This window comes from Symphalangus syndactylus, chromosome 5 (assembly GCF_028878055.3).
Source record: "Symphalangus syndactylus isolate Jambi chromosome 5, NHGRI_mSymSyn1-v2.1_pri, whole genome shotgun sequence".
Lineage (NCBI taxonomy): Eukaryota > Metazoa > Chordata > Mammalia > Primates > Hylobatidae > Symphalangus > Symphalangus syndactylus.
Window position 1 is genome coordinate 16,600,342 of NC_072427.2, and position 25,840 is coordinate 16,626,181.

General features: G+C 41.9%; 1 protein-coding gene and 1 long non-coding RNA gene across 6 annotated transcripts in view; both read left to right on the forward strand.

Moving 5' to 3' along the window:
* AP3S2 (adaptor related protein complex 3 subunit sigma 2) overlaps positions 1-25,840 on the forward strand; it is a 44,006-nt gene that overhangs the window by 7,066 nt on the left and 11,100 nt on the right. For 3 of the 5 annotated variants that reach the window (XM_055277231.2, XM_055277234.2, XM_055277236.2), the window contains one exon: positions 3,715-3,786. The exons of the other annotated variants lie outside the window; for them this stretch is intronic. In XM_055277231.2, the coding sequence (XP_055133206.1) occupies positions 3,715-3,786 (72 nt within the window). The remainder of the gene's footprint in view (positions 1-3,714; positions 3,787-25,840) is intronic. 5 annotated transcript variants of the gene reach the window in all.
* On the forward strand, positions 4,096-24,788 carry LOC134736577 (uncharacterized). Its single transcript, XR_010120650.1, has 2 exons — positions 4,096-18,333; positions 22,015-24,788. It is a non-coding gene; the product is annotated as an uncharacterized lncRNA (long non-coding RNA).

The window sequence follows — 25,840 nt, forward strand, 5'->3', positions numbered from 1 at the left end:
TTGTGGAAAAGAAAATTCTATAGCTATAAAATTGTAAACTTTAAATGCTTACAACAGGCCAGACGTTTACATTTTACAGCTATAGAATTTTCTTTTCCACCTATGGGCTTATAGGCTCATGCCTATAATCCCAGCACTTTGGGAGGCCAAGGCGGGCGGATCACTTGAGGTCAGGATTTTGAGACCAACCTGGCCAATATGGTGAAAACCCATCTCTACTAAAAATACAAAAATTATCCAGGCATGGTGATGTGCACCTGTAGTCCCAGCTACTCTGGTGGCTGAAGCAGGAGAATCATTTGAACCTGGGATGTGGAGGTTGCAGTGAGCCGAGATCATGCCCCTGCACTCCAGCCTGGGCAACAGAGCGAGACTCCATCTCAAAAAAGTAATAAATTAAAAATAAATAGGCCGGGTGCGGTGGCTCATGCCTGTAATCCCAGCACTTTGGGAGGCCGAGGCGGATGGATCAAGAGTTCAAGACCAGCCTGATCAATGTGGTGAAACCCGGTCTCTACTAAAAATACAAAAATTAGCAAGGCATAGTGGCACGCGCCAGTAATCCCAGCCACTCGGGAGGCTGGGGCAGGAGACTTGCTTGAACCTGGGAGGCAGAGGTTGCAGTGAGCTGAGATCGCACCACTGCACTCCAGCCTGGGTGACAGGGCGAGACTCCATCTAAAAAAAAAAAAATAATAAATAAATAAATGCTTACAACAAAATTTGTTTTCTTAAGATAAAAGTTTAAAAGCTAAATATATCTTGGAACAAATAAATTGAAATTTTGAATATATAGTTTTGTAGGATAATTAAAAATTTCATACATCATATTCACTTATACATAAAAGTATAAATAAAGATGAACCCATCTAAAACAGATGCATCTCGGAGATAATTTTTGAATACTTTCTTAAAACCTGAGTCGGATTGGACATTGAGAATCAGCATAATAGAAAGAGCTCAAGGCGGGGCGCAGTGGCTCACACCTGTAATCCCAGCACTTTGGGAGGCCAAGGTGGGTGGATCACTTGAGGCCAGGAATTTGAGACCAACGTGGTCAACATGGTGAAACCGTGTCTCTACTAAAAATACAAAAATTAGCCAGGCATGGTGGCACATACCTGCAGCTACTCAGGAGGCTGAGGCAGGAGAATCACCTGAACCCAGGAGGCTGAGGCTGCAGTGTTCTGAGATCACACCACAGCACTCCAGCCTGGGTGACAGAGTGAGACCTTGTCTCAAAAAAAAAAAAAAAAGCCACAGAGAAATAAAATAAGACAAACATAAATGGGTGCTAAACAAAAACACTCACAACCTTGTCGCTCACACAAAATGAACAAAATGGTCTCTTAGAAATAATGAGAGGAAATGGAAACAAACAAAAACCCACTTCAATTGAAGTATTAGAAAATCAAGTTAAGCAATTGTCTCAGAATGGGCAGAGATGGAAAATGGGAGAGAAAAGATAAGAAAATAAGACAGAAACCGGGCACAGTGGCTCATGCCTGTAACCCCAGCACTTTGGTAGGCCGAGACAGGGATCACTTGAGGTCATGAGTTCGAGATCAGCCTGGCCAACATGGTGAAACCTCGTCTCTAATAAAAATACAAAAATTAGCCAGGCGTGGTGGTGCACACCTGTAATCCCAGCTACTCGGGAGGCTGAGGCAGGAGAATTGCTTGAACCCAGGAGGCAGAGGCTGCAGTGAGCCAAGATCATGGCACTGCACTCCAGCCTGGATAACAGAGCGAGACTTTGTCTCAAAAAAAAAAAAGAAGAAGAAGACAGACAGAGGTCCAATACTTGAATAATACTTGAATATAAGCAGCTCCAAAAAGATTGATTAGGAATGTGGAAAGGAGGGAATTCTTAACAAAATAATTCGATAACATTTCCCAGAACTGAAGGACTTGAACTGCAGGATTATAAGGGCTTACCAAGTACCCAGCATAGTGATTGAGAAATAGACCCATTTAACCATGTGTCCTTATAGTGAAATATTCTGGCACTGTTAAAAATGTAAAGATTTATGAATAGCACTAATACGAAATTATTATATGTGGTTTTTGGCATACATGTATATATCTGTTAGATATGTTATCTGGGAGTAGAATTACTAGATCATAGAGCATGCATACATAATGTCAAATAGTTTTCCAAAGTGGTTGGTATCTGGCAGAATACAGTGTACCAGTCTCAAGAAAGGAATCTAAATGCTTTTGCCCGTTGCATCTTGGTATCAGAGTCGGCAAGGAAAAAGTGCAAACACTGGATAAAGCTTTACTTACGTAGAGAAGAGACAGAGCAGGATCAGCTCCAATAGTGTGCATTGGTTCCTCATGGCAAGTGGGTCTGTCTCCCCAGCAGCCGCTGCAGGGTGGTTTGCCTACAAGCACCCATCTTGTGCTACAGTGGAATGGTGTGCCTGGTCTCCGTCACTTGCTGGCCTCAAGTAAGACCCATTTTCACGCAGTGCTGAACAATTCATGACACTGCTGACAATGAGATTGTTTAAATGAGGTCATTGTCTGAGAGAAATTAAACAGTTATGGACAGATACCTAGGTTGTAGTTACATGGTGTATTCATTCTGAAAATTCATTAAATTGTGCCCTTGTCATTTGTACACTTTTCTGTTATGTTTTATTAAAAGTTAAAAGGTTCTATAGAGAAGTAAGCTCATGGTTTTTAAAAAAAATTTTAAGTTGTAAACACGTCAGTTAAATTTATTCATAGGAAGGTGTTTTGTAGGCTAAATAACTGACCAAAAAAATTTAAAAAGGAAGATGTTTTGAAGTTAATGTTAGCTGAAATTAAAACACAACTATGTTAACCCTGTAATAATGAAAAATTTTTTGTACATGTATTCATTGAGGACATAGTATTGTAAGTAGTTGGTTTTTTTAGTTTGTTATTCTTTTATGTAACTTTTGTCTTTTTTTTTTTTTTTTGAGAGACTGTCACTCTGTCGCTCAGGCTGGAGTGCAGTGGTACGATCTCTGCTTACTGCAACTTCCACCTCAAGCGATTCTCGTTCAAGCTATTCTCGTGCCTCAGCCCCCCAAGTAGCTGGGACTACAACAGGCTCATGCCACCACACCCAGATGATTTTTGTATTTTTAGTAGAGATGGGTTTTCGTCTTGTTAGCCAGGCTGGTCTAGAACTCTTGGTCTCAAGTGATCCGCCTGCCTTGGCCTCTCAAAGTGCTGAGATTGTAAGTATGAGCCACCATGCCCCACCATAAATTAGCATCTTTTTTTTTTTTTTTTTTTTTTTTTTGAGACGGAGTCTCGCTCTGTCGCCCAGCCTGGAGTGCAGTGGCGCAATCTCGGCTCACTGCAAGCTCCGCCTCCCGGGTTCACGCCATTCTCCTGCCTCAGCCTCTCCGAGTAGCTGGGACTACAGGCGCCCGCCACCACGCCCGGCTAAATTAGCATCTTATAAAGGGAGAAAGAGCCACATATGTCTGCTGTTTGTGTTGCTATGCTGAAAACAAGGTTTTCCTGTCCTAGATTATTCCCTCTAAATCGAGATAAGTAGGGTGATCAGCTAATGCTGGAGACAAAAGGTAGGTGTGTGTTGCTTTTTTTTTTTGAGATGTATCATAAAGTAAATAGTATTGTGACAGCCCCTTTTACTTTCAGATGTGACACTGATAAAGCTGTGAATATGTTCCTATTTCTCTTCTTTATCTATTTCTCCTTGTTTTCTAGGTTTTTGTGGAAACTCTGGATAAGTGTTTCGAAAATGTGTGTGAATTGGATTTGATCTTCCATATGGATAAGGTACATTCTCTTGCAATTCTCTTCCAAACTAGGGTTACTAGAAAACCAAGAGCCTTGGGCATCTCTAGCCACCTCTACATCTTCATATTGTTTCTTGTTTTTTTTACTCTTAAGATAGTCCTAGAACCTGTTTTATTTAATAGGTTTAATAGTTTGGGTTTTGTTTTGTTTTTGCTAAGATCTACTAGCAGTTTTAACATGCATAAGATTATTACTAGGCCTATATCATGGTTCATCTGTTCACAGACTGACTTCTTGATATAGGAGAATGATGTCACTGGCTACTTGGCCAAAAGGTGAGATAAATTGTTTTATGTTGATTATAAAATTAGTTTCCTAGTCATAGGCCAGTGACAATGAAACTTTGGAATAGTCATGACGCAGGGGCTTTGACTTAGATAATAAAATTTATATCTTTCCTAAAGAGTAATATAGTGACTAAGAGATCTGTAATGTAATTCAAGGTCAGGTGATATTCTGTAGGAAGGCAGACTATCAGAGGCAGAATTAAAATGGCCCCTGGTAGGTGTTCTCAGATTTGTTTTGCTAGCATAACTGTGACATGGCCTATGTCCTCATATGCCAAATTAAACTTGGGCGATAGCCGGCAAGGGGATAGGAATTGCCAAGTTTATTTTATTCAACTTATCACATGCTGACCCCTGTGCAGTTTACTGGTGCGTCTTTGGTTTGCTTGGTCCTGGTTTTTCTTCAACTGATTGTTGTCATTATGATCCCTGGCCCTTGGAGAGAGATGATTTTTTAGGAGACTGCTGCTCATTGCTAAGCCATGATCCTTTATTAACCTTTTCATCATGATGAAGTAAGAGTTTTTAGATCCATTATTGCTAGCATTGCTGTCTAAAGGACTTCTTTTTGTTTTTCAGTAGGGTCTTCAGTCTTAGTTGACTCTGTTGAGGTTAGCAGATCCCCACTTTACAGGCTAATGTAGTGAATGCATTCTTGAGTTTAGATGACATTAGAATGGAGTAAAGTTTTGTCTGTCACCATCTGACATGGCTCTGTGACTCTCATCAGCATCCTAGTGCAGGAACATCATGGAACCCTTTTCCTTCTTTAGATACTTAACTTTGGACTCCCTGACAACCTCACGGGGCTTCCAGTATTTACTGATGCTTTTGAGTCACCCTCCCTTTCATATGAAAGGGTTGTATACTTTTTGGAAACCTCAGTGATCTCTTAGCACCCTTTCTTTGCAAGCACTTAGAGTTGTTTTGTAGTTTTCATATGTTAAAGATCTGCTATTTTGCAACTTCTGTCAAGGAGAGCCATAGCTCAAATCTAGTTCCCGTTTGTACTAGAGGGACTAGAGTCCCTTTCAAGTATTAAAGAGACTTGAAAATATAGGGGGAATGGAGAGGTGCCTTCTATAGGCCTTACTGTTATGATTTTAAAATAATATTGTTAAATACAGGCCGGGCATCGTGGCTCACACCTGTAATCCCAGCACTTTGGGAGGCTGAGGCGGGCAGATCACTTCAGGTCAGGAATTTAAGACCAGCCTGGCCAACATGGCAAAACCTTGTCTCTACTAAAAGTACAAAAATATGGCAAAACCTTGTCTCTACTAAAAGTACAAAAATTAGCCAGGCATGATGGTGCACGCCTGTAATCCCAGCTATTCAGGAGAATCGCTTGAACCCGGGAAGCGGAGGTTGCAGTGAGCTGAGGTCGCGCCACTGCACTCCAGCCTGGGCGACTGAGCAAGACTGTGTCTCAAAAAAAAAAAAAAAAAAAAAAAAACCAAATTGTTAAATACAAGGTGTTACTTTCAAAGTTACCACTTGGTGTGCAAAGTGGGTTCTTTGAAGATGCCACCTGTTGCTCACCAGGCTGCAGATGAATTTCTTAACATCTCAGGTGTAGATTCAGGGATAGATTTTACTAGGAAAGGGGGAGTTTTCAAAGCAAGAGAAGAGCCCGTGGAGAGGTGTATTGAGGTGTCTCTGCTGGAATGACTCCCATCACCCCCCTCCTCCAATGCTGTCTTTTTTATCAGGCACCTATGAGAGTAGCTTTGCTAGTGGAGAGATAGGCAGAATGCTTAGACACCACGAAATCTGTATTTGTGTGCCAGCTGCTTATAGGTGTTGTCTGGGGGCCGGGCGCGGTGGCTGACGCCTGTAATCGCAGCACTTTGGGAGGCCTGAGGTCGGGAGTTCGAGACCAGCCTGACCAACATGGAGAAACCCCATCTCTACTAAAAATGCAAAATTAGCCGGGCGTGGTGGCGCATGCCTATAATTCCAGCTACTCAGGAGGCTGAGACAGGAGAATCACTTGAACCCAGGAGGCAGAGGTTGCAGGGAGCCGAGATCATGCCATTGCACTTCAGCCTGGGCAACAAGAGCAAAACTCCATCTCAAAAAAAAAAAAGGAAGTTGTCTGGGAATGCCAGCTGCCCAACACCTGGAAACTTAGGGACCTGTGGGATAATACACACCTGGAGAAGACAGCTGCAGGTCCTGTGGGAAGTTGTGCTTGGGTGCAGCCCCTCTCACTGGGAAAAGGGATAGCCTCCCAACCCCCTAGTCTACGCTAGTTCATTGTCTAGGCAACCTGGAGTATACCTCCATGGTGACTTTTTTTTTTTTTGAGACGGAGTCTCACTGTGTTGCCCAGGCTGGAGTGCAGTTGTGTGATCTCGGCTCACTGCACCCTCTGCCTCCCGTGTTCAAGTGATTTTCCTGTCTCAGCCTCCTGAGTAGCCGGGACTACAGGTGCCTGCCACCATGCCCGGCTAATTTTTGTATTTTTAGTAGAGACAGGGTTTCACCATATCTGTCAGGGTGGTCTCCAACTCCTGACCTCAGGTGATCCACCCACCTTAGTCTCCCAAAGTGCTAGAATTACAGGCATGAGTGAGCCACCGCGCCCAGCCTCCAAGGTAACTTTGTAAGTCAACATTTGTTGTTTTGTGTTTTACCTTCTTTGCTCTGTGTTATTTGTAAGAATCACCCATTTTGTTACATGTAGCCTTAGGTAGTTTAATTTCATTGCTGCATAGGATTTCATTATATGAATTTATCCATTCTATGACTGATGGAATTAGATTGTTTTGAGTTTGGAGCTTTTATGAAATATGTTGTCATGAATATTCTTGAAAATGGATGCTATTGTACATTTTTGCACATTTTCTTGAAACATCTATTTCTCTTAACAGTGCAATTCCTGGGTCATAGGTGAGGCCTCTAGAAGGAAGAAACAGGGGAAGCACAAAAGCACCAGCAGGCCTGCAGCACTGGCAAAAGAAGTCTGAGGCTCAAGGCCTCTGCACTGTAGGCCATAGTGTCTGCCACTTTGTTAGATAATGCCAAACTTTCCAGAGTGATTGTATCCATTTATACTTCTACCAGTGGGGGGTGAGTGTTCCCCGTGCTCTGTATGCTCACCAAAGGTTTATATTCTCAGTGTGGTAATCATTAGAACTGTTAACTAAATATTTACAGTTCTTTCCCCTTCAGGACACATGGTAAAATTATACTAATATGCCCTCCTGAAGTTAGGTGTAGCCACGTGACTTGCTTTAGCCAACGAAGTGTGAGTGGAAGTGCCATGTGTCACTTCTAGGCAAAACTTAGGCGCCAGTGCTAATATATATAATAGTGGAATATATATATATATATTCTATTTGTGGAAGCATGGACACACAGCCTCCCAGGGCCTGGGTTCCTAACTGAGGTTGAGGTAGAGCAGTGCCGCCAAGTGGACCCACAGTGGATGTGTGCATAGTATGAGAGAAATAAACTCGTTACTTTAAGCCATGAAATGTTAAAATTGTTACTGTGGCTTAACCAAGCCTGTCCTGACTGACGGATATAGAACTTAATTTTTATCGAGCTAGTAGGTATGTACTGGCATTTCATTGTCATTCTAATTGCATTTCTCATGAAGATGAGCATCTTTTCTTGTTTATTGGCTATTAGGAGGTCCTCTCTAGTGAAATGTTTATTCAGGGTGTTCTTTCTTCTGTGAGGTTGTCTGCCTGTGTTTTAAAAATGTATTTGTAAGGGCCGGGCACAGTGGCTAATGCCTATAATCCCAGCACTTTGGGAGGCCGAGGCGAGCGGATCAACTTAGGTCAGGAGTTTGAGAACAGCCTGGACAACATGCTGAAACCTTGTCTCTACTAAAAATACAAAAATTAGCTGGGCGTGGTGGTGTGCCTGTAGTCCCAGCTACTTGAGAGGCTGAGGCAGGAGAATCACTTGAACCCGGCAGCTGAGATCACACCACTGCACTCCAACCTGGGTGACAGAGCGAGACTCCGTCTCAAAAAAAAAAAAAAGAATGTGTTGGTAGAAGTAGTATTGAATAGAAGTAGTGACAGTGGGCATCTGCTCTGATTCCTGGTTTCAAAGGGAAGCTTTCATCCTGTCATCATGAAGTAGAGTATTTGCTATAGGTTTTTTTGGTAAAGATTATCAGGTTAAGGATGTTTCTTCCTTTCTCTTCCTACTAAGGATTTTTAATCATAAAAGGATGTTAAAATTTATCAAAAGCTTTTTTTCCAGTTCCTGAGGTAATCATGATTTTTTTGCATCATCATTCTAATACTGCTTTGTAAACATCTGTAAGGATGCCTGCTAAAGCAGTAAAGTAATTCCAGTTCCAGCCGTTTTATTGGACGTGGCTTTTAGAAGGAAATAAAAGGCCATAAAAATGTTCTTCCTCATATGTCTTATCTTCAGATAAGTTCCATAAAGTATTTTGCTGCCACTGCAAATTTCTTTTACAGTTTATGAAACTGTGTATTTTTGTTGTTCATGCGGTATTAGGAAATAACTGTTCATGTCTCCTGAGATTTTTGAAAACGAGTGATGCAAGGAATCAGAATCCTACCCTATTCAGCTTTAGAATGCCTGAGGCTTCCAATAGGTGGCTTCCTTTTCATAGGATTTCAAGCTTATCTTTGCCCTCATAGAGAGCAGTGCTAATTCAAGTATAGCTTCTTCTGTTGATAATAAAAAGTGATCTTTTTACTAAGATCGGCAAAAGCCTTGTCCTAAGACAATAGGAACATCACCTTGAACTCTGTTCTTTTTAACTAAAGAATCTCTTCACCTTGAGGTCAGAAACTCTCATCAGTTCCTAGGTCTTTAAGATCTTCATTAGATAGTCATGGATAGATGCCCCATCACCTTAAGCAGATGCGGCCGGAGTAGTAGGCTTGTGTAAAGACCAGATACGACTGAATTCCTCGGCTCTGACAAGTTGTTTATTCCTAATCTTGTGATTTCTTGTTTAACCTCCTAAGTTGTTTTTGTATACTCTTTTTATCGCTGCTTCTCTCTTTTTCACCTCCTCTCTCTCCTTTTCTTCCTGTGTTAAAGGAGGGTTCATTTCATTCCATTTCTAGAGCCAAGTTCTCTTTCTGTCTCTCCCCGACACACACCATAATGTCACTTCTTGCACTGGTCTCTAAGGTGTCCTTAGTGTTTGTTCTTCTGTGTCTACACAGAATGCCCTGGTCTCGGAGCGAATACAGCCCTTCCCATGGCTCTACTGCCTCCCTAACTGTAGTTCCATTTCCATTGTTCTCATGCAAGGTGAACTTGAATTAGTGGGTGATTTACGCCCAGTCTTTAATTCTACTTTCTCTGTTCTCTTTCTAGAGTCCCGTAGCCTGGTTTGCACTCCTACCCAAAATTCACTGATGATTTCCCAATTTTCAAATCCTGTGGCCGTTTCCTAGTCATCACCTTCTTTATTGTTTCTGAGGTATCTGATACTGTTAACCCTTCAGTGGAGCACTCTCTTAATCTTTTTCCACCTTTCTTTCTGTCATATAGAACCCTCCTGATTTTTTTCCTATTCTTTTCCCACTCTATCAAGAAGTTATGTTGTCAGTCATCTCTCACCTCTCTCTTCTTCCTCTCATATTTCTAGCATAAATCTCATCCATTTTTCATGTTCTAGGTCTTGAAGCAAAACTTGGGTATTAAAAAAAACATTTTTCATGCTCAAACTATTATCTATGTAGGTAATTCCCAAATTGGTAATTCTAGTCTTGATGTATGGCTTGAGTCCTATTCCTGTATTTCCAACAGCCTGAAGGCATTTCTCCTTAATGTCATTCTCACATCTAAATTTCTTCTTGCCACTTATCCAGAGCCAGCTTCAGCATATGTCTTCTGAAAACCATTTCTCCCTGCAGCTTCCCTTTTCCAGGAGTGTTACTACCATCCTCTGTCATCTACATTCAAAACCTTTTCTCCCTCTTCCTCGCTCCCAAGATCCAGTCAATCACTAAACCTGTGGCTTTTTTCTGTAATGTCCGTCTTTATATCTTGTTCTTAGATTCACCAACTATTAACATTTGGCCTACTTGCTTTTATCTCTATATACGTATATGCTTTTTTTCCTGAACGATTTTGAGAATTAGTTGCAGACATCATAACTTTTCATCCCTAAATATGTCAATAAATATCTCCTAAGAACAAGGCTATTCTTACATAATACATTGTATGTAATTCTCTAATGATGCACAACACAATTAACATAGTTGGGAAATTTAACATTAATAAATATTGTTTTCCAATATATAGTTCATATTTAAGTTTCCCAATTGTCCCAGAAATGTCCTTTAGATCTTTTTTTAAACCCCAGTTTCAGTTATGAGTCAAACATTGTCTTTAGTTATCATGTCTCTTGATTGTTTCTGGCAGGTTTTCTAACCTTATTCTCTCTTCCTTCTTGTTGACCCCACATACTGAAATTAGTTTTTCTAATGTACTTCTTAGACTAGCCTTGACTCCTTGGGCAGACACATTCAAGGCTCTCCACAATTTGTCCCCATCCTATCTTGGCTTTACTTCCATAACTACTTGCCAGACACTTTCTGCTCCAGCCACAGTAGACCACTCTTACTTATTTTGTAATTCCTGCCTCAACTCCCTGCCTGAATTGTCTTTTCTTGTACTAAATACTGCCTGTCATTCAAGTGCAGCTCAAATCCTACCACCCTAAAGCTTGCCCTCATGGTTTAGCCTATTGTGATCTCTTTGAACCAGGTATAGTATTATTTTTATCCTTCTGTGACCTTAATTTATATACCTTCCTATGTTTTCCCTGCTTGATTAGACTGCCTTATCTTTGTATTCCTCACTGAATCTAGTGTGGTACCTTTTACTGACTGGGGTAGTCTTCAGGTGAGTGTCACTAAAGAATTCCCAGGACTCTAGTCTCATAAGGTTGCTCATGATTTAAACTGTTGGAGGCTGGAGTAGGGTCTGATTTCATAGTCTCTGTGGTAGCCATCAGCTCTCCTGGCTGTGCCATTTAGAGCCTAGGGCACTTGGTTCCCTTTTGCTTTCAGAAATTCCTAAACATAGCTCAACATCATGACTGAGCTGGGTGTTGGTGTTAATTATGGTAAATTGAATTTTGTTCAAAGAAAACTGTGTGGGTGACCTAACATTCTGATCTACCAGTATCTAATAGCAAAGCTGGATTTAGAATTCAATTGGGCTTTCAAGATTTGGTCATCAGAGTCACAATTCAATGGCTATGTCAAGGGAATTTATCCAGCGCTTTATTTTTTTTTTTAAATAGATTTCAATTTGCAGTGGACCCTCTCAAGAGAATTGAAACATATGCTTCTGAATGGTGCTGAACCCAAGAAAACCTCATAGTATGGAATTTTAAATCTCTGCTAAGCATAGGCTGCTGAAATGGAAAAATGCTGAGGGTTCAAAATTAACTCGTGAGCACTAAGATGAAAGGATGATAAACAGTAATATTGGGTTTTGTTTGCCAGATGTCCCTTCTGTGAACAGAGCTTGTGATAACAAAGCTCATGAATACCTGCCACACCCTATGACGTTGAAGCAGGTGTCCTGACTGCAGGTCTCCAGAAATAGAGGGACAAGTGAGGGACATACAGTTCGTGTTTTTGATGATGAAAGAGGAGCTATTTGGTCTAGAAGAATAAGATATTCTGTTTGAGTTTTAGTTCTTGTAAAAGGTATGAGTTAACATACCTGACTATCCCTGGCTGCCTCTATTTCTCTATCTGGATGTGCCTAAGAGAGAAGAAGAGAGCTGAGACCAGCCTTGTGTTCCATTGCATCTATAAAGCCCTTCTTTACTGATGCTTGATAGGTAAGAATTTTGTGGCAGAATTTTTTTTTTTTGGCTTAAGTAATAAGGAAATTTATTATCTTACATGCAGAAAGGCCAGTTGTAGGGCAGAGTTAAAGCGTGGTTAAGACAGACAGTTTTATGTGCAGTTTCACTTTCTGTAGTTCCAGTTATGCACAGTCAACCATGGTCCAAAAATATTAAATGGAAAATTCTAGAAATAATACGTTTTAAATTGCATGCCATTCTGAGCAGCATGATGAAATGTTGCTCTGTCCTGCTCCAGGATGGGAATCATCCCCTCATCCATTGTATCCATGCTATGTACACTAGCTGCCCATTGCTTACTTAGTAGCCATCTTGACTGTCACGGTGTCACGGTGCTTGTGTTCAGGTAACCTTCATTTTACTTCATAATGGGCCCAAAGTGCAAGAGTAATGATGCTGGCATATTGTCATAATTGTTTTTATTATTATCGTTGTTAATCTCTTACTGTGCCTAATTTACAAATTAGACTTTATCTTAGGTATGTGTGTATAGGAAAAAATATCGCATCCACTGGGGGTCTTAGGACATATCCTAGGCAGGTAAGGGGGGACTACTGTGCTTTCCATATGTTATCTTCAATTCTTAGTGTTGGCTGTAGAATATTTTTTTCAGAGGCCAAAATCTTATTGCCTCAGGGTAACATAAAGACAGAGATCGGCTGGTCATGATGGCTCATGCCTGTCATCCCAGCACTTTGGGAGGCCAAGGCGGACAGATCACGAGGTCAGGAGATCGAGACCAACCTGGCTAACATGGGGAAACCCCGTCTCTACTAAAAAATACAAAAAATTAGCTGGGCGTGGTGGCAGGTGCTTGTAGTCCCAGCTATTCTGGAGGCTGAGGCAGAAGAATGGCATGAACCCGGGAGGCGGAGCTTGCAGTGAGCCGAGATCGCACCACTGCACTCCAGCCTGAGTGACAGAGCGAGACTCCATCTCAAAAAAAAAAAAAAAAAAAGAAATCAGCAATAGTGATTTCTTAAATTTCTAAAATCCCTGTAATTTGTTTAGAAAAAAAAGAAAGAAGGGCTGGGCGTGGTGACTCACGCCTGTAATCCTAGCACTTTGGGAGGTCAAGATCACCTGAGGTCAGGAGTTCGAGACCAGCCTGGCCAACATGGTGAAACTCCATCTCTACTAAAAATACAAAAATTACCCAGATGTGGCGGCGTGCACCTTTAATCCCAGCTACTCGTGAGGCAGGAGAATGGCTTGAACCTGGGAAGTGGAGGTTGCAGTGAGCCGAGTTCGTGCCACTGCACACCAGCCTGGGTGACAGAGCAGGACTCCATCTCAAAAAAAAAAAAAAGAAAGAAAGGAAAGGAAGGAAGGAACGAAAGGAAAGAAGGAAGGAAAGGAAGGAAGGAAAGAAAGGAAGAAAGGAAAGAAAGAAAGAGAAAGAAAAAGGAAAGGAAAGAAAGAAAGAGAAAAAAAGAAAAGAGAAAAGGAAGGAAGGAGGGAAAGAAGGAAGGAAAGAAGTTAAGAAAGAAAGAGAAAAGAAAGAAAGAAAAGAAAAGAGAAAAGAAAGAACACTGGGCTGGTTGTGGAGGCTCACGACTGTAATCCCCAGCACTTTGGGCAGCTGAGGCGAGAGGATTGCTTGAGCCCAGGAGTTTGAGAACAGCCTGAGCAATAAGTGAGACCCCATCTCTTTAAGTAAAAAAGAAAAAGAAAAGAAAAACAAAAGCAAAGATTGTTCCAGACTGTACTTAATATCTGCTGCCATATATACACTCACTTTCCTTACTTGAACTTTGGACTGCCTCAGTGCACAATCTCATTGATTACCTGCTGCTTCAAGTTTGGTGTGTTAGTCATTCCTTATTACTGGTTAGTAGAATAACAGTGTACACAAAACAGCACAATTTGACCTTTAGAGATATTCATTTGATATCCAGCCTTTTTCAGTAAAACCTAGTGTTTGTCAAGGTTGTAGTCAGTAAGCAAAGCTTATTACCCATGGTATTACTTGGATATGTTGCAGATAAAACAAATTGTATTTTGCTTTGGTTGCTGATTTATAGGCACCCTGAAAGGCTGGAATTGAGATTCACTTTTACTGTTCTTGCTATTATTTCTTATATTGCAGAAGAGGATTGGCCTACTCTAAGATAAGAAGCAGAGTTTCTTTCTTTCTTTCTTTCTTTTTTTTTTTTTCTTTTTTTGAGACGGAGTTTCACTCTTGTTGCCCAGGTTGGAGTGCAATGACGCGATCTCAGCTCACTGCAACCTCCACCTCCTGGTTTCAAGCAATTCTCCTGCCTCATCCTCCTGCGTAGCTGGGATTATAGGCATGCGCCACCACACCCAGCTAGTTTTGTATTTTTTTTTTTTAGTAGAGATGGAGTTTCTCTGTGTTGGTCAGGCTGGTCTCAAACTCCCAACCTCAGGTGATCCGCCTGCCTCAGCCTCCCAAAGTGCTGGGATTACAGGTGTGAGCCACCACAACCGGCAAAGCAGAATTTCTTGATTCCTAAGAACCCTTTTCCAGGCTTGGTTTTTGTAACAATCAAGGTAGGCTAGGTAATGCATTACTCCAAAATCCCAATGGCTTACGACAACAAGGTTTATTTTTCACTCGTGCTATGTGGCTATTGTGGTGTCTTTGCTCACTGTAGTTCCTCTGAGGTCCAGGCTGATGGAAATCTCCTCAACATATGCTTCTACCTGGGCATGTGTGTGTGCCAGCTCTTGAAGTGACACATCCACGTACACTCACATTTCAGCAATCAAAATAAGTCACATGCTCCCACCCAAGGGATGGGGAAATGATCCTATTATGTGCCCAAGAGGGAGGAGAACCTGAACTAGTTGAATATTACCAATGACGACCGTGGTTTTTTCATGTATTTTCTTAGAGGAAAAGCTGACATTTGATTTATTATCACTTTGTAGAAGGGAAGCTAGAAATTTTAGTAACAGAAAAATAGAGGAGTGCTCTGATAAGAAGGAAACATGGTTGAATCTTAGGAAAGGTATCCCACATAGCAGCTTTTCAGTTTCTCTGATTATTTGGTATTTATATCTTCTTTACTTCCCAAATGAATTTAAGATGACTTAAAATAAAATTTCTTAACAGAATAAATAGTTTTTATATGTGGGAGGCAAGTACTTCCCGCCTCAGAGGCTTTCTGCAAATCATTTGTCTTCACCTTGGCTCTCTGACCTTGATGAAGTACTGATGTCTGTTGAGAGTGTTTTTGTCTTTTCTCTGATTACCAAACAACCATTTATTAAGCATTCACTAGGAAAAAGACACTGTGCTAAATAAATAATTGTATAGAGATACAAAGATATAAAAGTCAGATTTTCTACCTGTAAGAAGCTCATAAGCTAGGCGTGGTGGCTCTCACGTGTAATCTCAGCACTTTGAGAGGCCGAGGTGGATGGATCACTTGAGGTCAGGAGTTCAAGACCAGCCTGACCAACATGGTGAAACCCCGTTTCTATTCCACCGTGCCCAGCCCCAGCCCAGTTTTTACCTTTGATGAAGCTTTCTCTGAACTTCGGTATTGTAGTTCTCCAAACTGTTTGTCTTCTTGCTCATGCTCTCATGTTTTTAATTCTAATTGTTTCTAGTAGATTGTAAACGCCTTTGGAATAGTGTCAGTATGTAATACTTTGTTGGTTATCCAAACAATACAGGACAGTCAGAGGTGATTAGTTGATGTGAAATAAAGATGTGTCCCAATTTTGTGGGTTTCTTTTTCTTTTCTTTTTTTTTTTTTGGACGGAGTCTCACTCTGTTGCCCAGGCTGGAGTGCAGTGGCATGATCTTGGCTCACTGCAACCTCCACCTCCTGGTTCAAGTGATTTCCAGCTAATTTTTGTATTTTTAGTACAGACAGGGTTTTACCATGTTGTCCAGGCTGGTATCAAACTCCTGACCTCAAGTGATCACCCGCCTCGGCCTCCCAAAGTGCAAGGATTACAGACATGAGCCACCATGCCTGGCCTTCTTTTCTTTTTTTTGAGACAGGGTCTTGGTCTGTTGCCCAGCATATAGTGCAATGGCACGATCTCAGCTCAATGCAACCTCTACTTCTCAGAGCCACTTCCACTTCAGCCTTCCAAATAGCTGGGACTACAGGCATGCACCACCATGCCTGGGTAATTTTTTTATTTTTTGTAGAAATGAGGTTTCTCCATGTTGCCCAGGCTGGTCTTGGACTCCTGGGCTCAAGTGATCCGCCCATCTCAGCTTCCCAAAGTGTTGGAATTACAGGCATGAGCCATTTTACCCAGCCTGTTTTTTTTTTATTTTCAAGGCATACTTTTCAGGTATATTATCTAATTAGCACAGCTAGAGGTCCTTTTTTTTTTTTTTTTTTTTTTTTTTTTTTAATTTTGAGACAGAAGTCTTCCTCCGTTGCCCAGGCTGGAGTGCAGTGGCTCAATCTTGGCTCACTGTAACCTCTGCCTCCCAGATTTAAGCAATTCTCATGCCTCAGCCTCCTGAGTAGCTGGGACTACAGGCGCGCACCACCATGCCCGGCTAATTTTTTTTTTTTTTGAGATGGAGTCTCACTCTGTCATCCAGGCTGGAGTGCGGTGGCGCGATCTCGGCTCACTGCAACCTCGGCCTCCTGGGTTCAAGCAATTCTCCTGCCTCAGCCTTCCGAGTAGCTGGGATTACAGGTGCACACCACCATGCCCAGCTAATTTTTTGTATTTTTTTAGTAGAGATGGGTTTGCACCGTCTTGGCCAGGCTGGTCTTGAACTCCTGACCTCATGATCTGCCCACTTTGGCCTCCCAAAGTGCTGGGATTACAGGCGTGAGCCACTGCGCCTGGCCCTAATTTTTGTATTTTTTAGTAGAGACAGGGTTTCGCCATGTTGGCCAACCTGGTCTCGAATTCCTGACCTCTAGTGATCCACCCGCCTCGGCCTCCCGAAGTGCTAGGATTACAGGCGTGAGCCACTGCACCCAGCCAAGGCCCATTTTTTAAAACCAGATTCTAATTAGACCTTGCCTTTGAAGGTTATGACGTGCATACTGACTAGTTTCAGGGTGGGCTCACTTTTCACTTTGCCTTTGCTCCCTTGGGAGATAACCTCTGGGTGCACTCAGGAGGAACTAGGAACCCTGTGTTCCTCGAGTAGGATTCTGCATGAAGTGCCTTTGTGGGCTTCTGACTCTACCAGATTCTAACTGTGTAATTTATGCAACCCTCTTAAAGACCTCTTTGTGCCTCAATTTTCTTCAGTTGTAAAACAGGGATGATATCACATTTCACTGATTCTTAGACTCACTTTTTAGGTACCATTTATAATTTTAACATCTCAAATCAAGATTTTTCTTATAATCAATGGTATGTCATTTTTCTTTTTTAGTAACACATAAAATAGTATGTTTTACAATCAGTGAAGTCTTAGATTTGATATAATACAGTAATATCCACCATTCAATTATTTGAGGATTGGAATTAGTGAATAATTGCTTAGTTCAATAAATGGTGAATTTGTCTTTATTTTTACTTTTTTCCTACTAGTCTCTCTGCCTCCTATATTGTGCTTTAAGACTATCCTTTACACACCTTCCTAATGATATATTTAAAAATGTATTTTTTACTAACTCCCTTGCTGATGTATACCCCCAGCTGTAGTGATTCTTAAGGAGGAGAGGGACATGCCTCACTCCCCTCCACCACCTTCCTCAAAACCTTATGATAGTTCAGTGACACTGAGTGATTGAGGGAAGTGTGTTATTTAAGTGAATTTTCATGAATTTTGTTTTAAAGTTGGGGACCACTGCCAAAAGGGTGAAGCTGCAGCCCCTTCTTATGTACAAAGACCTCCATGAGCATGCCCAGCCTGCCTCTCTAGCCTCACCTCTTGCTTTGAACTTTACGCTCCAGTGATACCGAACTATTTTTGTAACTTGTGTTTAGGGATGTTACAGCTTTGGAAGTCTTTGATCCAGCATGTAAAGGGTGAGCAGGTGGTGTGGGGTGCAGGGCTGTTCCATGGGCAGTGATTTAGAAGGAGAGGGAACTGTGGGGATGGAGATGGTCTCCTTAGAAACAGTTTTATGGGATCTAGGCATGGCATTTGGACTTTTTTTCTTTTTTTGTTTTACGGCCAAATTGTGCTTCACTTATCTGCCTGCCTATGTGGTTGCCTTAGGCAGAGTGATAGAATCCCAGGGTAGAGGGCAGGGACTTATTCTCTGTTGCTCCAGAGGACACAGGTAGGATCGGGGGTGGAAATTATTTGATGCTTGTTGTAGCTCAGTACAGTTAAACCCTCTCTGACAGTTGTTGCTGCTCAACAGCCCACTGAGCAGCTTGGAAACAGTAGTGAGTTCTCTTCATGGAGGCGAAGGATCTGTCACCAGAGTGAAGGATCTATACTGTTGCAGGAGCCAAAGAACAGAATCCTGCACTGGGAAAGAGGTTGGTCAAGATGACTTTGATTCTAACTACCAAATTAACCAACATCCGAGTACTTACTAAGAACCAGGCACATAATAGATAGCTAAGTGCTTTATATACAGTGTCTCATTTATTTCCTACATCATCTTTTTTAATCTTTAGAATAAGCCTGGCAGCTAAGAACTGGTTCTCCCCATTTTACAGATGAAGAAAATGAGGTTTATTGGTAGGAAGCCTCAGTTTCTCTAAGGTCACACAGCTGGTAAGTGATAGAGCCAGATTCAGATCCTGGACTCTGATTGTGGACCCGCTCCCTCTACACTCTGCAATGCTGCCTGTAGTATTCCCACCTGCTTTGACATCCTAAATGTGGGGAAATGTGTTTGTGTCATGTTTTGTTAGCAGATAAGCAACCAAGGAAGGATGAAATTCAAAAGGACAAGGTCTGGATCTTTTTCTGTACTTAGCACTGTGCTTGGCATTTGGGATGAGCAGTGCAAACAGGTAGTAGCCAAAGGAGGATGAAACACTGGGTTAGAAAGAAAAAGTCCTGCTAGAACATTAAAAAAAAAAAATGATTTCACAGAGAACCCTGACTCAAATAGGAATTGGTTTTTTTAAAAAGGAAGTAATAATATATAGTGAGTACACTTTACTGCAGTCAACTATATATATTCAAAGAGCATAAAACATGAAGCCAGTGAGTGAGTGATCCTTTTATTAATTAAAAAAGAAGATGAGTTGGGCGCGGTGGCTCATTCCTGTAATCCCAGCACTTTGGGAGGCCGAGTTGGGCAGATCACAAGGTCAGGAGTTCAAGATCAGCCTGGCCAACATAGTGAAACGCCATCTCTACTAAAAATAGAGAAATTAGCCAGGCGTGGTGGCACATGCCTGTAATCCTAGTTACTCAGGAGGCTGAGGCAGGAGAATTGCTTGAACCCAGGAGGCGGAGGTTGCAGTGAGCTGAGATCGTACCACTGCACTCCAGCCTGGGCAACAGAGCGAGACTCTGTCTCAAAAAAAAAAAAAAAAAAAGAAGATTAATTAGTAGAGCATGAAGAATAATGAATGAGTTGCTAGGTAATTTGCCATTCCCTCTGCCTGGATGCCTTTTCCTCCAATTGCCAGTTAGTTTTAAGGCCACCCTTCTCTGAAATAACATAGCACTTTGTACTTGGGTCATGGTATTTATCACAGACTTCCTTTTATTATAGTTAATTCTGTACATGTTTAATCTTTCTTACTTGATGCTAAACTCTTTAAGGACAGGGTCCACATCTTATCTTCATTTCCTTCTTCCAGCTCTTAACATTCTGTGATGTTAAGCATATTTGAAAATAGACATTGTTAGAGATTATGTTCTTTTAGTGAAAAATCAGCCAGGTGCTGTAATCCCAGCACTCTGGGAGGTTGAAGCAGAAGAACTGCTTGAGCCCAGGAGTTTGAGATCAGCCTGGGCAACATGGTGAAACCTTGTCTCTACAAAAAATACAAAAATTAGCTGGGCATGGTGATGCAGGTCTGTGGTCCCAGCTACTCTGGAGGCTGAGGTGGGATCACTTGAGCCTGGGAGGCCATGGCTGCAGTGAGCCATGATCACGCCTCTGCTCTGCAGCTTGAGTGATAGTGACAGAGCAAGAACCTGTCTCAAAAAAAAGAAAAGAAAAATCAGTGAATGCCTTGAACCTAACACACTGCCTTTTATGTGGTAGGTACAGTGGGCTCACTGAAACATTTAACTTGTTCAACTCTATCCATTTGTCCAAAAACAAAAAGGAAACGAAAAATTCTAAATACAGGACGAATCTGCCCTCAATTCTACTTAATTAGTATATGTCTGGAATGAGTGTGACATGGAAGCTTTGAATCTGCTCTTCTTTGCCTCTGCTCTCATGTGCCTGTGCTCATGTATCTTAGAGTGCTTAGAGTGATTCTAATGCTTAAAATAAATTTTCAATCTCTGTGGCCCCTAAACCAGCCAGCCACTTCATCTGATGTGTAAGACAAGGCTCCACTGGATTCATTCATTGCCCATTGAAACAATGTATGATCATGTGAGTGAAAGAGAGAAAGAAATCAATGGCTAGGGATTGAATGTCTTGTAGAATTTTATGACAAGAAGACATCTAGAGAAAACTATGGAAATGTCCAATCTGAAGATCAGACAGTTCATAAAAGTGATTCAGAAGACACTAAGAGCAGGTGAAAGGGAAAAACAGAACTTTACAAAGCAAAGTTGCTTTCTTAGCTTGCTTTCTTCAGAGCTGCTTAGGACCAGACAGCTCTATGTGCCTGAGAGTTCCTGAAGGAATCTTAGCATTAAAATACAATTTACCGTGAAATACTATGCAGCCATAAAAAAGGATGAGTTCATGTCCTTTGCAGGGACATGGATGAAGCTGGAAACCACCATTTTCAGCAAACTAACACAAGAACAGAAAACCAAACACGACATATTTTCACTCATAAATGGCAGTTGAACAATGAGAACACATGGGCACAGGGAGGGGGACCATTATACACCAGCACCTGTCGGGGGATAGGTGGCTAGGAGAAAGGTAGCATTAGGAGAAATACCTAATGTAGATGACCAGTTGATGGGTGCAACAAACCACCATGGCACATGTATAGCTATGTAAAAACCTGCATGTTCTGCACATCTACCCCAGAACTTAAAAGTATAATAATTTTTTTTAAAAAGTACAATTCATAGGCTGGGCGCAGCGGCTCATGCCTGTAATCCCAGCACTTTGGGAGGCCAAGGGGGGCAGATCACTAGGTCAGGAGATCGAGACCATCCTGGCTAACACAGTGAAACCCCCGTCTCCACTAAAAATACAAAAAATTAGCCGAGCGTGGTAGCAGGCGCTTGTAGTTCCAGCTACCCAGGAATCTGAGGCAAGAGAATCGCTTGAACCTGGGAGGCAGAGGTTGCAGTAAGCCGAGATCGTGCCACTGCACTCCAGCCTGAGCGACAAAGTGAGACTCCGTCTAAAGAAAAAAAAATACAATTCATTACTTAGATGTTAACAATGAGCTGCAAAAAAAGCACTCCCCCCCCAAAAAAGCCCAATTACATTTAGAATATTCTTTTTTAGATGTCATGGGAGTGTGTAATACACTTTTGAAGGTTTCTGTTAAAATGATTTGATGGTGATTTAATGTCTGACTCTTTCATGCATATCGTTTTGTCTCCCTAGCTAGAAGTCAACTTTTCAGTGAAGTCAAGTATGCCTGGTACTTGTTAATGTGCTCCATGTTGTTCACTGTAGTTACACCTACATAGACATCCAGCCAACGGTCATTGAGTCTAATTACCATATGTTCATTTTTAGGTAAAAGAGATGTAAGGGAATGAGGATAGTCAGTCCTTTGCTTGTCTTAAAACACCGATAAAACATTGGACTTTAGAATGAAAGTACGAGTAAGAGAGAAAAAGGCATATGTACCAGGCCCTCAATACTACTCATAAAGATTTCTTCTTCTTTTCATTTCTTTCTAAAATGTATAATATGGGAACTAGAGTCTGACTCTGGGCCAAGATGACTCTCAGATGATTTTCTGTTCCCATCAGTGCTGAGTCACCTCAGAGCGTCGTTACCCTTTGGCTCATTAATAGCCACCATGCCCTCAAGTATAGACAAGAAAATGTTGCATTTCCCATCTCTCAACAATCTCTTCCCTACTTATTTTCTGAAGCCCTTTCCTAGGAATTAATGAAACCAGCTGTGCCATGAAGGAGTAGAAAAAGCTATCAGCCTGGGAGGCCAAGGCAGGCGGATCACGAGGTCAGGAGATCGAGACCATCCTGGCTAACACGGTGAAATCCCGTCTCTACTAAAAAATACAAAAAATTAGCCAGGTGTGGTGGTGGGCACCTGTAGTCCCAGCTACTCCGGAGGCTGAGGCAGGAGAATGGCATGAACCCGGGAGGCAGAGCCTGCAGTGAGTCAAGATCACGCCACTGCACTCCAGCCTGGGCGACAGAGCGAGACTCCGTATCAAAAAAAAAAGAAAAAGCTATCAGCACTCAGCTTTTTATATAGTAGACTAGATGTCTTGTCAGTGATTAACAATGCTTTTTCAAAACTTGAGTGTTGGAGTATTGGCATCCTCATGTTTTAATACAAGCACTGTGACCATGCTCTTTTATATTTGATTAGTGTTTTTGTCTTCTGTGTATAACACAGTTATTTTGAGAAAGACTCCACAGTGGGAGTGTGAGCCTCTGTCTTTTGTGGCACAACAGGCATTTGCCCTCCAATGCAAGGGACCTGGAGAGGGATTGATCTAGATTAGAGGTTTCTATGGATTCGATTAAGCTTGGGATATGGCGTGCATTAATGTGCTGCTAGTGTCTCAAAAGATTTTACTTATCCTCTCTGCCTGTGAAATTTTCTGTTAGATGGGATCCTGCCATCCCAATACAGAGCTGCATTTTATTATAGAAACAGTATTTTTCATATTAAGTGTAGCAGCAGGGGTGCTCTCTGGTACCACATTTTGGGTAGCTTTATGGATTTAAGTCTGCTTTCATGAGCTGCTAGCCTTGAAAATCTTACTTATTACCTTTATAGAAAAATGCATTGTAAATTTAAATACTTAAACTTTTGGAACATGACCAATTTAAGGTTTGGAGACTGTGTTTTTACTAGAGTAAAAGGTAATTTAAATACCTTGCTTATGCCTTCTTGTTTATTATCTTCAGGTACCATATCAGTCTGTTTTTAAGTGATCTCTGTTGACATGGGATTAGATTCAGAACTTTCTTTGATTTCAGTGAGAAACAACCAGGGATGGAACCCTTGAAGAGCATGGAATCCTCTGTACTTCCAGAGGGTTGTTCCAACTGACTTGTCCCCACCCCTAGTAGTTCTAGAGCTAGGTTCCTGAGGCACATCTGTATCCTTGAAGAAACACTTTTATTTTTCTTCTTAGATTCAATTCTGATATGAAACTAGCAGAATCATTTTAATCTACTTTTTTTTTTTTTTGTAACAGGGTTTCGCCCTGTCTCCCAGGCTGGAGTGCAATGGTGCAATCACTGCGGTCTTGACTTCCAGGCTCAAGTGATGCTCTTACCTTAGCCTACCGAGTAGCTGGAACTACAGGCTTGTGCCACTATGCCCAGCTAGTTTTTAAACGTTTTTTTTTTTAGAGAGACAGAGGTCTCACTATGTTGCCCAGGTCTTGAACTCCTGGGCTCAAGCAATGCTCCCTCCTAGGCCTCCCAAAATGCTGGGATTACAGGCATGAGCTGCTTTGCCTGGTCTTAATCTACTTTTGTCTGCAGAGGTTAACTTTGTGTTGCAGACAGTAGGTAGGTCCAGTTATAGAAGCAAGTACCTTCAAGGGATGGAGGATGAAGTGATAGCATCCTAGAAAAGAAAAAATGAGGCCAGGCGAGGTGGCTCACTCATCCCAGCACTTTGGGAGGCTGAGGTGGGCGGATCACCTGAGGTCAGGAGTTTGAGACCAGCCTGGCCAACATGGTGAAACCCCATTTCTACTAAAAAATACAAAAATTAGCCAGGTGTGCCGGGCGCGGTTGCTCACACCTGTAATCCCAGCGCTTTGGGAGGCTGAGGCGGGCGGATCACGAGGTCAGGAGATCAAGACCATCCTGGCTAACACGGTGAAACCCTGTCTCTACTAAAAATACAAAAAATTAGCGGGGTGTGGTGGCACGCGCCTGTAGTCCCAGCTACTCGGGAGGCTGAGGCAGGAGAATCGCTTGAACCCAGGAGGCGGATGTTGCAGTGAGCCGAGATCGCACCACTGCACTCCAGCCTGGGCCACAGAGCGAGACTCCGTCTCAAAAAAAAAAAAAAGAAAAAAAAATTAGCCAGGTGTGGTGTCATGTGGCCTGTAGTCCCAGCTACTGGGGAGGTTGAGGCTGTAGGATCGCTTGAATCTGGGAGGTGGAGGTTGCAATGAGCTGAGATTGTGCCACTGTATTCCATCCTGGGCAACAGAGTGAGACCATGTCTCAAGAAAAAAAAAAATAAAGAGACACAGATGTCCAGAGGTGTTGGGGGAGAGTGGAGAGACTCGATAACAGGTTAAATTGTCTTTAGAGGAATTGACATTTTGACTACAGTACTCATTCCTACTCTTGACTATTTTCAGGGGTTCCAAGAGAAAAATTTAAATAGGACAGAGCTAAAAACACCGACTTTCACTCACTAAAATGTGGTCATAAATTTATGTATCTTGATCTTGGAAAACATCAGTATCTATGTCTCATTTTACCTTTTAAGATTTCAGATTTATCACCTGAAGCATTTTCTCTATTGCCTTCCCCTTATATCAAGATATCCTGTTGGTTTATTGGGGTTATCCTAATCTTTATGTCAGATGAAACTCATCCTGGTTGTAATTATTTTTAGGTTAAATTACCATTGGATTTGCCAAGTACTGAAAAATCAGTGGCACTTTTGTTTAAACTCTGTTAATAAACACTTCTAAATGAATTTTGCTAGTGTCATTATTTCCTATGCTTGCTGAGTAGAAAGTTGAATTATTATTACTTGATAATTCATATTTGTTCAGTGCACACTGTGTGAAGCTGGGTTTAGGCCTCTCGAAGACTTAGCCTCTTTCTTTCTGTTCCTGTGGTTTCGAATGCCATTTACATGACTCACGTCTCAGATTTTCTTTCCCTACCAGCCTCCCTGTGTTGGTTTGTGACTTTATCTGTCAGTGTTCTCTCAGGTATTTACCTAGATTTCTGCAGGCGTCCTCAAGGTCAGCCCATCAGCCAACTTCTGTTGTTTAACAGAACCCTTCTTTGTGCCCTGACTGTATCTCCAGTTCTTTAGGTACATGAGGTCAGTATTGATTCTTGACTGCTTGCTCCCACACCCATGCTTGGCAGCCTCCAACTTTCTCAAGTCCCGTCTGTCTCCAATCAGAGAGATGTTAGCCATCTTTCATGGTCAACTTCATATTCAGTGGACAAGGTCTGAACTGACTAGCAGGACTAACACGGGCAGCTGTTCGCTCATCCATTGCTCACTTACACTTGAGTCATTTTGCTTACCAAAGGTCAGTTGTGATGTTTCCAGATCTCTTTATGCCAGTAAACTAGTACTGTAATTATGTAATTTGATTAAATAATGTACAGATTAAATTATGAGGGAGAAAAGAAAATTATTCTGGCTGTGCGTGGTGGCTCACGCCTGTAATCCTAGCACTTTGGGAGGCCGAGGTAGGCAGATTGCCTGAGCTCAGGAGTTTGAGACCAGCCTGGGCAACATGGTGAAACCTCGTCTCTACTAAAAATACAAAAAATAAGCTGGGCGTGGTGGCGGGCGCCTGTAGTCCCAGCTACTCAGGAGTCTGAGGCAAGAGAATCGCTTGAACCTGGGAGACAGAGGCTGCAGTGAGCCGAGATCACGCCACTGCACTCCACTGGGCGACAGAGTGAGACTTTCCAAAAAAAAAAAAAGAAAAGAAAATTACTCTGTGAAAACTAAGAGGGATGTTTTGGAAGGACAAGTTACTTTAAAAAGGAAATGAAGCT